This window comes from Papio anubis, chromosome 4, assembly GCF_008728515.1.
Source record: "Papio anubis isolate 15944 chromosome 4, Panubis1.0, whole genome shotgun sequence".
NCBI classification, from domain to species: Eukaryota; Metazoa; Chordata; class Mammalia; order Primates; family Cercopithecidae; genus Papio; species Papio anubis.
In genome coordinates, this window is record NC_044979.1 from 90,745,634 (window position 1) to 90,761,421 (window position 15,788).

The 15,788-nt window shown below is 37.4% G+C and overlaps 1 protein-coding gene across 1 annotated transcript in view; it reads left to right on the forward strand.

Moving 5' to 3' along the window:
- The window catches only part of ABCB5 (ATP binding cassette subfamily B member 5), a 131,527-nt gene that overhangs the window by 16,150 nt on the left and 99,589 nt on the right, over positions 1-15,788 (forward strand). Inside the window, exons 5-12 of the mRNA XM_031665315.1 lie at positions 5,697-5,888; positions 5,974-6,145; positions 8,568-8,692; positions 8,773-8,950; positions 10,593-10,706; positions 11,027-11,137; positions 13,429-13,554; positions 14,823-15,026. Coding sequence (XP_031521175.1) covers positions 5,697-5,888; positions 5,974-6,145; positions 8,568-8,692; positions 8,773-8,950; positions 10,593-10,706; positions 11,027-11,137; positions 13,429-13,554; positions 14,823-15,026 — 1,222 coding nt within the window. The remainder of the gene's footprint in view (positions 1-5,696; positions 5,889-5,973; positions 6,146-8,567; positions 8,693-8,772; positions 8,951-10,592; positions 10,707-11,026; positions 11,138-13,428; positions 13,555-14,822; positions 15,027-15,788) is intronic.

Here is a 15,788-nt window from a genome sequence, read left to right on the forward strand (position 1 = left end):
CGGGTTCAAGAGATTCTCCTGCCACAGCCTCTGGAGTAGCTGGGAATACAGATATGCGCCTCCATGCCCAGCTAATTTTGTATTTTTAGTAGAAACGGGTTTCTCCATGTTGGTCAGACTGGTCTCAAACTCTCAACCTCAGGTGATCTGCCTGCCTCGGCCTCCCAAAGTGCTAGGATTACAGGTGTGAGCCACTGAGCCAGCCCTTGATTACTTAATTCTATATGAACTCCTAAGCAAATTGATCCTTTTCTTTTGCTACTTCTAATGTACCTAGCATAACCTACTTGAAACAGAAGGGGCAAACTAGACAGCCAACTCCATGTTAGATTAATACATAGTAAGTGCTCAATAAATGAAGCCATTAAATCAATCTTAATTTGGGTGACTTTTGGAATCAGAAAGCTAAGGCCTCAAGAGTGGCTTCATTTCTTGATGCAAAATTAATTGCCTGGGCTCTGGGGTTACTAAAATTCTTCTTCTGGATCCCAGGTAGTTTGGAAGTCTGATTACTAGATGAATGTGGAGTTAATAAGTAGAGTTCTTCCATGTGGAAAACTTGAGTGTGTTGTTTCATTTGTTTGTTTATAAGGAATAGTTTTTTAAAAAGTGAGTCAGTGCTTCTATAAAATTATTTTAAATTATTTTTTCTGATTAAATTACATTTTCATTGTAGCAAATGTGAAAAGATACAAATGCACAAAGAAGACAAATCACTATACATAATCCCACCACTAATAGATAAAAATATTAATTTCTGTTTATATTATTATAGTATGTTTACATGTATAGTGGTACATATATAATTTTAGTGCAGTTGTACTGTTTATATGATTTTTAATACATTTGTTGATGTATAATTTACTTAGCATATAATTTACCAGTCTTAATTGTGCAACTTAATGATTTTCAGTAAATGTATGGAGTTGCACAACCATCACCACAGTATTTCTAGAACACCTTTATCCTCCTACAAAGATCTTCATTTGCAACCAATTCCTATTCCCACGCCCAGCTTGAGGCACCTCTTTATCTGCTTTTTATTTGAAAAGATTTGCATATTACTGACACTGTCTATGCATGGAAATATATAACATGTAAGGTTCTTGCACCTGGCTTCTTTTGTTTGGCATACTGTTTTTGAGGTTCATCCATGTTGTAACAGGTAGTAGTTTATTCCTTTTTATTGCTTAGTAGTAATCCGTTGCAAAGCTGTATCACATTTTGTTTATCTCTTCACCAGCTGATGGATATTTGGATTGTTTCTACTTTTTGGCTATTTACAAATATGCTTCTGTGAACATTGATGTACACTTCTTTGTGTGGACATATGTTTTTATTACTCTTGAGTAGACCTAGGAGTGTAATTGCTGGGTCATATGGTAAATTTAGATTTGTCTCTTTGAAACACTGCCAAACTGTTTTTTAAAAGTGGCTACACCATTTTACTGTCCCACCAGCAGTGTCTGAGGGATCCAGTTTCTCCATATCCTCATCAACACTTGTCATTGTCTGCCTTTTTTATTGCAGCCATTGTAGTAGGTAGGAAGGGGTATTATAATATGACTTTAATTTGCATTTCCCTAGTGACTAATGACGAGTATTTAATGTACTTTTTAATCTATTCCTATATTTTCTTTGGTGAAATGTCTATTCAAATATTTTCTCTATTTTTAAATTGTGCCATTAGTCTTCTTAGTATTAAGTGGTAAGAATTCTTTATAAATTCTGATTACAAGTTCTTTGTTGGATATACAATCGGCAAATATTTCTTCTCCATCTGTCAGAGTGTTCACTTTCTTAGAGGTTTCTTTTGAAGGGCAAAGTTTTTAACTTTGGTAAAGTTCAGTTCACTAAGTTTTTATTTTATGGATTGCACTTTTGGGTGTGGGAATTTTTTGCCTAACCCAGGATGATGAAGATTTTCCTTTACATTTTCTTCTTGAAATTGCAATGTTTTAACTCTTAAACTTAGGTCTATGATCCATTTTGAGTTAATCTCTGTGAGTGATGTGAGGTAACGGTTTAAATTTACCTTTTTTGCATGTGGCTATCCAGTTGTCCCAGAACCATTTGTTGAAAAAACAATCTTTTCTCAATTGAATTGACTTGGCACATTTGCTAAAAATCAACTGCCAATAAATGTAAGGGTCCGTTTCTGTTCTCTCGGCTCTTGCAGTTATTGATATGTCTGTCTTTATGCCAGTACTGCACTGTTTCGATTACTGTAGTTTTACAGTTTTAATAAATAAACTCCGGAAGTGTAAGTACTCCAAATTTGCTCTTCTTTTTAAAAATTACTTTGGCTATTCTGAGTTCTCTACGTTTCTATGTATATTTTATGAACACCTTGTCAATTTCTGCAGGAGAGCACACAGGAGAATTTTGACAGGGATTGCACTGAATCTATAGATAAATTTGGGGAAGACTGTCATCTTAACAACACTGAGTCTCCCAATCCATCAACGGAATGTCTCTTCATTTATTTAGATCTTCTTTAACTTCTCCTAATAATGTCTTGTGATTTTCAGTGTATTCATCTTACACTTATTTTATATGATTGCTGCAAACCTTTTCCCCACAACATAAAAAAAAAAAAAATTCAACAAGATGATTTGTATTAAGCCTGTAGTGTTCCATCTTATCCTTGAATAGTTCCTCTTACTAGAAAACACGGTAAATTATTTATGATAGTTATGGTCTATTAAAGTTTCTGTGAAAATTGAATTATCAAATTCTGAAGATTACTCTTAGGAGAAATACAGTGTTAGGATCCTGTGAGCCTCTGGTGACAAACTTTTTGTCAACCAAATAACACACAACCTCACTTTATGTGTGCTTCTTTTTAAAGACACCTTATTTAATATGTGTTGGTGATTCTTTAACATTGAACTCATGTTCTCACTATATCTCACTCCTGAATGAAACTTATCTGACACACCTGTTTTCTACGTAAGGCACATCACAGCCTTCTTGCACTAAGAAACACTAGCCATCACTTCAGCATGATGCTTGGGAACTATTACAAATAGCAAAATCATCAACCAAAAGCACAAAAATGAGAAAAACTTGGCACTAAATAGACCACAAAAATAACCTTTGTTTACAGTACAAGAGCTGAAACAAGAAGGCAGAGTACGGGCCTTGCTGGACCTCAGCTGAGAATGTGTGCATCGAGCAAACCAAATTTTTGGTCACTCTGTGCATGTTCATAAATAACCATGAAAACACTACAAGTATTGACCTGGGACTTAGAAAAACAATTTCAGCAAGGAAGCAGATTTGCAAATACAGAATTTTCAAATAATGAGCATCAATTGTATATTCCTCTCCTGTGTTGCTTGGTACTTCACTCTCCTGGATTTTCAACCACCTCACTGACTTCTTGGCAGATTCTTTATCTTCATCCCAAGCTACATCTTTGCAGAGTCACTAATAGTCCTTGGCCCTCTTCTCTTCTTTACCTACACTTAATTCTTCCTCTTCCTGGGTGTTCTCAGCCAGTCCCTTTGTTTTAATTTCCACCTGCCTATAAGTTACTGCTTTCAAATCCACATCCCCGGCCTAGACCCCCTCTCTTGTGCTTCCATTTCTCATTTTCAGCTTCTTACTTGATCTCCATTTTGAGGTTTAACAGGCATGTCTGACTTCCCATATCTAAATCTGAACTCTCTCTATATCTTGCAAATCTTGTCTTTGTCCCAGTCTCTCGCATCTGTAAGTGATACCCTCATCACCAGCTGCTCTACTCAAAACCTAAGAAGTTATTCTTGAATTCTCCCTTTCCTACATTCCTCATATCCAATACATTGGCATTTTTTTTTCAGGAAGAATCTATTAAATAAAGATTACTTTATTATTACAAACACACACACACAATTATAAAACACTAGTGTGCACCTATAGTCCCAGTGTTATGTACCATCAGTGCCAGCTACTCAGGAGGCTGAGACAGGAGGATCCTTTAAGCCTAGGAGTTTGAGGATAGCCTGGGCAATATAGTGAGATCCCATCTTTTTAAAAAAATCAAATAAACTATAAAGCACTAAGAAATCTAAATATCCATGTGAGAGCAAACAGGTGGCAATTGAACATCCTAGGTCTATAGTATGCTTGAAGGAGACTGTGACTGATTAGATCCCCATGGTAGAGAGAGCATCTTCATAGCCAAAGGGGGCTTACCTGTAACAGCTGTTCAAGTTCTCTCTTCTCATCAAGGATCATGAAAGGTATTCCATTCAAGGTGAGGTGTACAATCTGATGCTCTTCAAGCAGGTCAAATTTTCATAATCTAGAGGATTGAATGGAAAGGACTTTTCTTTTTCAGGATAGGTGTCATTGGAGGCAGGAAGGGAGCTTTTTGCTTTGACAGTCTTCCCAGTCATGTGTCTAGCAGAGAAAGTTGGTTGTTCTTATTCAGGCATCCATTAGTCTGGCAATTTTTGTTTCTAAAATACACCTAAAATCTGTCTGCTTCTTTTCATGTAGGCTGCCATGATCCTCATCCAAGCTCCCATTCTTCTCACCTTGGCCATGGCAATAGCTTCTTAACAGAACTTCATGCTCAATTATTTCTGCTTTCATCTGTTCTCCACAGAGAAGCTGGAGTGGTCTTTTAAAAAGTTGAACAGATAATGCCATCCCGTGCTGAGATCTTCCAATGATCTTCTGCTTCTCCTGGAATAAAACATGAACGATGTACTGTAAAAACCCTAGAATATGCCCAATTCTCCGGCCTCATTATTTCTTACCACTTTGGACTTCTTTTGTTTCTGGAACATGCTAAACAACTTTTTTCTGACTCAATCTCTCCCGGGAGAGATGTTTTTTCCTCTCCCTGGAATGCACTTCCTGCTCTTTTTATGGCTGGCTTACTTTCACGTTTTGGATCCCAGCTATAATACCACTTCCTCACAGAAACTTTTCTTAAACACTCTATTTACCTGAGCTAGCTCTCCCAACCCATGTTTACTCACCAGTTATTCTGTGAACTATCACCCTGTTTACTTCCTTCCTAGAAAAACCTATTTTTTTCTCTTTGCATATTGTCTGCCTCCTGCCAGAATTGGAGGACTTATTATCCTGCTCATGGAGGTGTCTCTAGAACCTCACACATAGTGGGCACTCAGTATACATTTATTAAATAATTACATTTCTTATTTGGTCTCCTACTGTAAAATATTTGGATTGTTTTCAGTTTTTCTATATTGTTACAAGTGCTACAAAGACCAGTTATATAGATGAATCTTTGTATGTATTACCTCAGGGTGAATTCCTTAAGCTGAATTTGGGGCTGACTATGTATAGTTTTTAAGCTTTTTATCAAATGCTTTTGATTGCTATCTTTTTTTTTTTTTTTTTTTTTTTTAACCCTCCAGTTCCACCTACAGTTACCTTGATTGCCTCTATGGAACTTTTTCATATGAAAGTATTAAAAATACTGAAAGAAGACATAAATAGCAAGAATGCTTTAAAATACTAATTTCTGATAATAATATAAAAGATGTACTCTATGTTTTACAAGGAAACCTAGATCATTATATTCAATGTACTTCACTCTCATGGCATGTTATTTTTAGTCATTTTTCTAGTTCTAGCATAAATTTTCTCAATCAAATACTGTGATCGATTTGTGTGTGTGTGTAACAAGAAAAAAAGTTGCACTTTGGTCTCACATTCTAATACTCTTTCTTCAGGTTGACCCTGTATTATGTTGGAATAGGTGTTGCTGCCTTGATTTTTGGTTACATACAGATTTGCTTTTGGATTATAACTGCAGCACGACAGACCAAGAGGATTCGAAAACAGTTTTTTCATTCAGTTTTGGCACAGGACGTCGGCTGGTTTGATAGCTGTGACATCGGTGAACTTAACACTCGCATGACGGAGTAAGAGGATGATATTGTAGTACATTAGCTTTGTTTACATATGTGACATGTAAATGACCTAATTACATTTATTTGCCTGTTTCAGTGACATTGACAAAATCAGCGATGGTATTGGAGATAAGATTGCTCTGTTGTTTCAAAACATGTCTACTTTTTCAATTGGCCTGGCAGTTGGTTTGGTGAAGGGCTGGAAACTCACCCTAGTGACTCTATCCACATCTCCTCTTATAATGGCTTCAGCGGCAGCATGTTCTAGAGTAAGTGAGATGGCTAATGCAATATTGAATGGAAGCAGCAGTGTGGACTAGATGACACATTGAGTTTGTCCAAAAATGACTTTTCTATTCATTTGCCATGTCCCAAACTACAAAGGGATATTATACACCACAAATACTTTTGATTTTGTTCTCCATTAATCCCCTTTCTATCTTCAAGTTATTTGGCTAAAATGAAATGTTTTTAATAGCTTACTAACATTAAAAACATTTCTAGGCCGGGCGCGGTGGCTCAAGCCTGTAATCCCAGCACTTTGGGAGGCCGAGACGGGCGGATCACGAGGTCAGGAGATCGAGACCATCCTGGCTAACAGGGTGAAACCCCGTCTCTATTAAGAAATACAAAAAATTAGCCGGGCGAGGTGGCGGGCGCCTGTAGTCCCAGCTACTCGGGAGGCTGAGGCCGGAGAATGGTCTGAACCCGGGAGGCGGAGCTTGCAGTGAGCTGAGATCCGGCCACTGCACTCCAGCCTGGGCAACAGAGCCAGACTCCGTCTCAAAAAAAAAAAAAAAAAAAAAACAAAAAAACATTAAAAACATTTCTCTTCATTTAGCAGTCTAACACAACTTCAAGTGCTAGCATGGATAAAGTATGATGCCATTATACATGTGACGTGTAGTTGTTGCTGTTGGGACAGCCTTGTTTGTGCTAAATTCCCAGATCAACACGTTATGATTCATTTCATTGAGTAGAATGGAATAAGAAAATCCTAAAACAATAAACACCTTTTTATATCATCCTCTTAAAGTTTATATGTACATATGCATAAAAGTTTTTCAAGGCAAGGTCTCACTTTGTCACATAGGCTGGAATGCAATGGAACAAACATGGTTCACTGCAGCTTCAGCTTTGCAGGCTCAAGTCATCCTCCCATCTCAGCCCCCCAAGTAGCTGGGACTACAGGCGACCATGCCCAGCTAACTTTTGTATTTTTTGTAGAGACAGGTTTTCACCATGTTGCCCAGGCTGATCTCGAATTCTTGGGCTGAAGCTGTCCACCCACCTCGGCCCCCAAAGTGCTGGGATTGCAGGCCAGTGAGCTACCACACCCAGCCAAGCTTATATTTCAATAAGGCTTTCAATTACATTTCAAATGTCTGCTAATATCTATTTTTATGTACTACATAAATATGTTTCAGTTTTTTAAACAAATTATGTACTTGCATTCTAAATTACATTTTTAGCACTGTTTTGCTGTAAGTATACCACAAAATTGTAATCTTATCTACAGCCTGGTTTTGAAACCAATACTCTTGTGAAATCTAAAAACAACAAATGTATCTCTGATATTACTCTTCAAATCATATCTTTTGGCAATTCCACCAGTGTGTATACTCATCTTCTAGATCGGAGGCACAGTGCTTTAAATTTAGCAATACTAATTGTTCTTTATGGAAATACAATTCATAAAATTTCCAGAGTTTATTTGCTAACAATATACTAATCAACCAAACAAGAATTTTCAGCAATAAAAATATTCTATAGTGGGCTAATCCCTTAGCAATAGGCTTGGAGATTTGGACAGCATGTCTTTATTTAGTGTGACTCTGAGTGTTGACTTTGTAGCCTTTATAAAAATCTTCATCCTCAGCTTATTTTTAATGAGGAAGGAAATCTCAGTAGAAAGATTGCCTGCAGTAAGTTACTAAGATCAGAACCTTAACTGCCCACAGAAGAGAAGTAAACAAGGAGTTGTAAAGGAATAGCAGTGGGTAGTCTAAATTCTGTTATTGTATTAATTGATCATGAAGAGGAAGCAGGTGAAGGTCAGAGTTGTCCAAATGAAGCAATACCAGAGTGGATGGTTTCTAGCTTCCTTCAATTCAACTTGGCAATTATCTATTAAATACTTGCTAAGTATAAGGCTTTGTGCCAGGTGGTGTTTCCCCCCTAGTGATACACTATAGGAATAATTATCTTTAGTAAGTGAATTCAGAAAATAATGAGTATTACTCAGTTTCTGTTACTCTCTGACTATAACGGTTATCCAAGCATGTCTTATATAAAATCAGCTCCTATTATGTGGAATATATTTTTCAGGTGGATAGACTTGCTATGTGAATAGGCAATAGTTATGAATTCACAGCTGTGAAGGCAGTGTCCCCGCTGTTCCCTTTCGTGGAACAATCCCAAAATGTAAAGTGATTAGTAAATGGGACATATAATAGAGAAAAGGGCATGTGAAATCAGGTAAACCTGTCTAGTCACCAATAGTGATATTTTCCCTTTTCTCTCTGAAATCTTACCTCTTAGCATTTTGATGACAAATTTTTAAAAATGCAGAGATAGAGTTTTTAAAAATACCATTAGGCTACTTAGAATTCAAATTCCACCTGACTTAAATGCTCAGTACATTATTACTACACAGAGCCATTTTTTAACTGTGGTTGTGGTTTATTACAGATGGTCATCTCATTGACCAGTAAGGAATTAAGTGCCTATTCCAAAGCTGGGGCTGTGGCAGAAGAAGTCTTGTCATCAATCCGAACAGTTGTAGCCTTTGGGGCCCAGGAGAAAGAACTTCAAAGGTCTGTCCCTTTAAATATAACAAAATATGCTTGGTTTTATTTTCCCCAGTGGCTATTAAGTTGTTTTCTGTTTTTGTAAGGTATACACAGAATCTCAAAGATGCAAAGGATTTTGGCATAAAAAGGGCTATAGCCTCAAAACTGTCTCTTGGTGCTGTGTACTTCTTTATGAACGGAACCTATGGACTTGCTTTTTGGTATGGAACCTCCTTGATTCTTAATGGAGAACCTGGATATACCATCGGGACTGTTCTTGCTGTAAGTCTTGTTTGAGAACAAGGTATCTGGCCTGGATGATCTTTCCTTACTTAGTTTAGCCAAAATTCCTCTTTGAAGATGAATATTCAAAGATGAATGTTTTTAATAAACAAATATTTGTTTCCCTCAAATTATTTGTATACACCTTTGAATTATAGTTATGAATTGATGGGATTTATTCATCCAACATGTTTTAGTGTCCTCGTTGTGTCAAGCATCTGCATTCTGCTTTTAGAAGAATCATAATTGAATTCTCCTCTGGGAAATACACTGAGTTTTCTTTTTTTTTTTTTTTTGAGACGGAGTCTCGCTCTGCCGCCCAGGCTGGAGTGCAGTGGCCGGATCTCAGCTCACTGCAAGCTCCGCCTCCCGGGTTCACGCCATTCTCCTGCCTCAGCCTCCCGAGTAGTTGGGACTACAGGCGCCCGCCACCGCGCCCGGCTATTTTTTTGTATTTTTTAGTAGAGACGGGGTTTCACCGTGTTAGCCAGGATGGTCTCGATCTCCTGACCTCGTGATCCGCCCGTCTCGGCCTCCCAAAGTGCTGGGATTACAGGCTTGAGCCACCGCGCCCGGCCTACACTGAGTTTTCTTAATCTAGCAGTTAAGAAAAAGGCCAATCTTTTGTGAGACTTTTCCTTTCATCTTGGCTGAGATCAGACAGTGTTCTGCATTCACCTTGCTACATGTCTTCTCTCCGGAAATGGTCTGCAGAGTTTGCATTCACCTCCTCTTCCTCTGTCCTTTCAGCATGTAGTAATGTTAAAAACAGACTACATACCGTTCTGTCCAATATCACAGTTTGGAGACTTTCAAATTCCTAGGAGTTATGTGTTAATTCACAATTTATTCAGTTATCCTCTCAAGTTACAACAGTAAACAGATCAGTTCAGGATTAAGAAACATTTGTCTTGAGGAACCAAAATGATCTGCTGTTTATACTTTGATCCTTGTTTGGCCTTTCCATTGTATATAGATTTCTCTTCTTTCCATTAAATTCATCTTTTGAATTTGAGGCATTCAAAATTAAGACTTTAGCTAGTCATTTATTTCATATAAAGTGAAATGTGAGCATGAAGGATTTTTCACTCATCCTCGCTCCTCAATTTATGTGTGGCTGGGTAACTGGCTTATTAAGCCTAAGCATCCTCATCTGTGTGATAGAAATAAGAGCTCCTAGCTTGACGGATTCTTTTCTTATTTGACTTTTTGCAGAGATGAGTCTGTCTTAAAATGGACAGCTGTTCCCTAATACAAAAATTCAAAAACAGCTTGAGTGAAAACAGTACAATGTCTCTGAGCCAATGAAATCTACTGAATTTTTCTTTTTAAAGTTCAAGGGGTCACCCAGCAAGGAGGAAGGTGCAACTCACCATGGGGTTTATACATGGCCAGCACACTTCAGTCAGCAGATTTTTCTGGTCACACATCCCAGCAGGTGATAACCACAAGACTATGAGATAATCGAAATTTGTTCCATATTAGGAAAGGACCAAGGATACTTTGGTGATATCTTCCATTCTGTCTTACCTAATTCCTCTAATATCTCTCTGTGAGCTTAAACTAATAATTATATATTACATTCTATTGTCTTTCTTACATAACTGCAGAAAGCTAAATACTATTTTGTTTGTTCCTGTAGGTTTTCTTTAGCATAATCCATAGTAGTTATTGCATTGGAGCAGCAGCCCCTCATTTTGAAACCTTCGCGATAGCCCGAGGAGCTGCCTTTAATATTTTCCAGGTTATTGATAAGGTAAGACCCCTCCTATTGCTTTGAAGAATAACTATCATTACTGCAAGAAGGAGACAAAAAAACACGCACACTCGTTTCACTAAAACAATAGGATGGACAAATTTAATGTTGGCCTGTTGCTCATGGGAAAGAGAGATTGCCTTTAATTCTTTTCTAAGAGGAGATTGCGTAGTATTGAAACCTTCATGTCTAACTCAATGCACTTCTATAGCAGAAAGGAAACTGTTGTGGAAGAAAACCATCCTTAAACTATTTTCAAAATGTATAAACTGTCAGATTACTCCTTTGAAGATTTATAACATTTCCTTTGTTTTTCCAAGAAACCCAGTATAGATAACTTTTCCACAGCTGGATGTAAACCTGAATCCATAGAAGGAACTGTGGAATTTAAAAATGTTTCTTTCCATTACCCATCAAGACCATCTATCAAGGTAGGTTAAAACAAATTATACGATTGTGCAGTTTTCTGATATTATCTTCTACTGGCCAAGATCTTCTCTGACATGATTACTCAGGATCACTTTGGTCAAGATTTTGGTTACTTTGCTTAGGGACTTGAGGAGGTAGACAAATAATGGACAAATAACTCTGAATCAACTAGTTATATTTTGCATAATTCTTTCTATATTCAACTGACAAAAGCATTTTCAGCTCCGTGAAATTCTTCTACTCTGGGTTTGAGAACACATCAAAATGTCTTGGGTTAATGCTGCCACCTATTGGTGATTCCTAGATGCTACCCCACTCAACATAGATAACTCATTTACCTCGTCTCTAACCTAGGAGAATTATGCACATGTGCCTTTCCTTTCTTCCTTTCCTGGGGCTTTTACTGCACCAGCAATTGTGGCAAGTACTTTATCACCTACACACACACACACACACACACACACACACGCAGTTTATCCTACTCCATTCAGCCTTTGACAAGTTCTTGTGAAAATATGTGTATTTTTAATTGTCTTCCCCCTTTCACTTCATTAGTGTATTTACCAAAAAAGCAGTTGTTGTTAAATATTGGAAAAGGTAATTACTAATGAAACACTTGCTTCATTAAAAAAGACATGATTTTAAGTGAAATAGATAAAATTACTAATGTGATCAATTTCTAATGTCTGTTACAGAATTTGCATAAAGACCTACCTACTCCTACTTCCTTATTTTTTTCTGATTAAAACTTTGATTGAAATTCTCTTTTCAAACCTCTTTATTTTTTAAAGTTGTTGCTTAATTACCAATTACCATTATTGGAATAGTATTGACTTCCACCATTTTTCTTAACTGTACAGTATTTCAAACTACATTTTGCAACTGCATTTGGATTGGCTTCCTGGGGACTTCAGCTCGAATTGTGCCAATATATTGCATGGGAAAGTGTTCCTTGGGTTTTAAACAACTATTTTTAAAATGAACTTTTGAAACATAACCTTTTTTGTTAAACTAAAGAATGAAATGGGGTGGGGGGGTCCATCCGTTTTAAATAAATAAAACAAATTCTTTCGAGGAAGGACCAGAAACCAAATCTAGAGTAAAAGTGCAGGTGTGAGAAGAGGTACTCCTACTGGTGGTCCCCGATTTCTCACCTTCTTCAGAGAACTTTTCTCGGCTTGGCCCTTTGAAGGTTTTATGTTTGGCTTATGCAAACGGTCCATTGCTTTACAAATGGTAAGATCAAAGCAAGAGAATTCAAGGGGAGATTCCCCTGTTTAGGGCTAACTACATACAGATGCAAGCAAGGATAGGTGAGAATTTCTCAACAGGATCACTGTTGTCATTTTGAGAGGGTAATTATTGTGAGGCTTCACTCACATTGCAGATCCCTGGCACACTAAATGCTGTAGCAACCCCAGTCGTTGAGAAAATGTTTAAAATGTTTCCTCGGCCGGGCGCGGTGGCTCAAGCCTGTAATCCCAGCACTTTGGGAGGCCGAGGCGGGTGGATCACGAGGTCAGGAGATCGAGACCATCCTGGCTAACATGGTGAAACCCCGTCTCTACTAAAAATACAAAAAAAAAACTAGCCGGGCGTGGTGGCGGGCGCCTGTAGTCCCAGCTACTCGGAGGCTGAGGCAGGAGAATGGCGTGAACCCGGGAGGCAGAGCTTGCAGTGAGCCGAGATCGCGCCACTGCACTCCAGCCTGGGCGACAGAGCGAGACTCCGTCTCAAAAAAAAAAAAAAAAAAAATGTTTCCTCATGGGTCACCATGAGACCACCAAGGTTTCTAATAATAAACTCTCATCTATCCGGAGACACTAAGAAACTTTGCCAGTTGTTTTATTTTAGAATATGCTTCGCAATTATGTTAACATATTCTAAGGAGGAGCTTCATTAAATAGCTTGTGAAAATATCTGGCAAGATCTCATTCACTTGTTACAAATTAAGACAAGACTTTCATTAGCTTGATAGTCAAAATTCATACGAAATATTTTAGTTGAAAATGTGAACAGTTTACTAGTTAATACTCTGAGAGTGAGAGTACTCTTAATTTAGGTCTCCTCTTTACATAGAGAGATAATGATAGATTCTTTTACTACTATTTTCCGAAGTTATTTAGGCTATTATTATACATGCACATGAAACAAATGTAACAAGATCTAAATTTGTTTTTAAGCTCCACAGAAGAATTTGTTTTCAGTTTATAATTATATATTCATTTTCTGAAAATGTGTCCATCATATTCTCATTGTGGTTTTATGATTTTCCGTCTATACATTCCAATAGATTCTGAAAGGTCTGAATCTCAGAATTAAGTCTGGAGAGACGGTTGCCTTGGTCGGTCCCAATGGCAGTGGGAAGAGTACGGTAGTCCAGCTTCTGCAGAGGTTATATGATCCGGATAATGGCTTTGTGAGTATAGCTAGCAAAACCATGCACAGTCCACCTAATGGAATTTGGAAACACTGCAGGGCTCGCAGATCTGTGACTTTTCATTTTCAACAGTAGAACTGGGAGAGAAGCCATATTTGTTTTCTTTCCTCTGTATCCATTCACTCAGCAAATATTTATTTAGTGCCTACTATGTGTCAGGCACTATTTTGGGTTCTGAAAGTACCTAGGTGAATGAAACAGATAAAAATCTGCCCTCATGAAGTTTACATTCTAATAATCAGAGACAGACAATAAAAAAATAAGTAAATTATATAGTATGTTAGAAGGGAGGGAACGTTATGGAGAAAAATAGCGTATTAACATCTGTAGCCAGCATCTATCAAGAATTTCAAAGTTTGTCCTGGAAGAATGATGTAGAAAACATCTCCACTTTTCTTTTTTTTTTTTTTTTTTTCTTGGAGCTTACAATGTTGTACTTAACTTTCTCAGCCTTGTAAGTGGCATAGAGGATAAGACTGTGATATTCAAAAGTGATTAATTCTTAATGCTTCTGTTCAAACTTTCAACAGTTATTTTTATAAGAAAATCTACTCCCCTAGAGCCTGGCTTAAATTTTACTTCATAGTTTCCATTTGGAGTATCCTAGACCCGTGTGACTACATAAATTATTAGATGAGTGTTACATGTATAAAAGAGTTGCATAGAATATCCATGCCCTGACAGAAAACCATTTTTATGGTTTCTTACCAATCTATGAGTTAGAATTACCAAACCCTGGCTTCTGTCACTGGAATATGTTGGGGTAATTGGCAATGGCACCACCTGGGGAGAACACAGAGGTCACTTATTATTATGTATAGCAATGAATAGGAGACACTTTTGTCTTTTGCAGAGGTGTGAGGTGTTGAAATAATGAAGGCTATTTCCTAGAAGAAACGTAAGGGCCACATCCAAAACTGAAGTTTTTTGTATGTGTCTACATAATAACATTTGTGGAACCTAGAATATATATCTTTATAATATCTAACTTGTAGATCTTAGAATAAGGATAATCAGATGATCTGGCAATGTTTTAAGCCAATTATTCTTTTGCAGTTTTGTTGGTGCCCATCTACCAGAACAAGCCTATGGACAATATATATGTTATAAATATTTTATCAAAATATAGTCAGTCTTTCATTTCTAAAATATGCTACTTCTCAGTTTATATTTTGGTCTAGTATGAAAGACCCTAAAATCAATACAGTAAAAGGCATCACAACATGGTTCATTCTTTGGATTGACAGATCACGGTAGATGAGAATGACATCAGAGCTCTAAATGTGCGGCATTATCGAGAACATATTGGAGTGGTTAGTCAAGAGCCTGTTTTGTTTGGGACCACCATCAGTAACAATATCAAGTATGGACGAGATGATGTGACTGATGAAGAGATGGAGAGAGCAGCAAGGGAAGCAAATGCTTATGATTTTATCATGGAGTTTCCTAATGTGAGTACACTGTGCAGCCTGTGTCCTTAGCTTATGGTGGCAGCACTGCAATATTCCAATATAAGGTATTGAAACAACAACTGATGCAGAATAGTAGGGGTGTGATTAAATTCCAGATTGTCCTAGAACAAGCTTGTCCAACCAGTGCACAAGATGGCTTTGAATGCGGTCCAACACAAATTTGTAAACTTTCTTAAGAGACATTATGAGATTTTTTTTGTGATTTTTTAAATCTTATCACTATTGTTAATTTTAGTGTATTTAATGTGTGGCCCAAGACAATTCTTCTTTCAGTGTGGCCCAAGACAATTCTTCTTTCAGTGTGGCCCAGGGAAGCCAAAAGATTGGACACCCCTGTATGAAACATCTATAGAGAAGAATGCATAGTAACAACCAAAAGAAGAAATGCATCATTGAAAGGCCAGATTGAAAATCATATTTTGTTCTGCAAATGAAAAGGGAAAAAATGAAAGATATGTTAAAGCATAGCAAAGAAATATGAAACAAAATCATCAGGCCAAGCTGAGAAATTATGTCTAAAATGTTCATTTGCGAGGCCATCTTGTGGCTGAGAGTGGGAAAGTCATACACACAATCAGATTAGTTCTGTGACAAACCACAAGAAAAACTAGGATCATTTTTTAAAGCACAGGAAGCTAGCATTGCATAAAAAAATGTGAAATCAGGCCAGGTGCGGTGGCTCACGCATGTAATCCCAGCACTTTGGGAGGCCGAGGTGGGCAGATACCTGAGGTTAGGAGT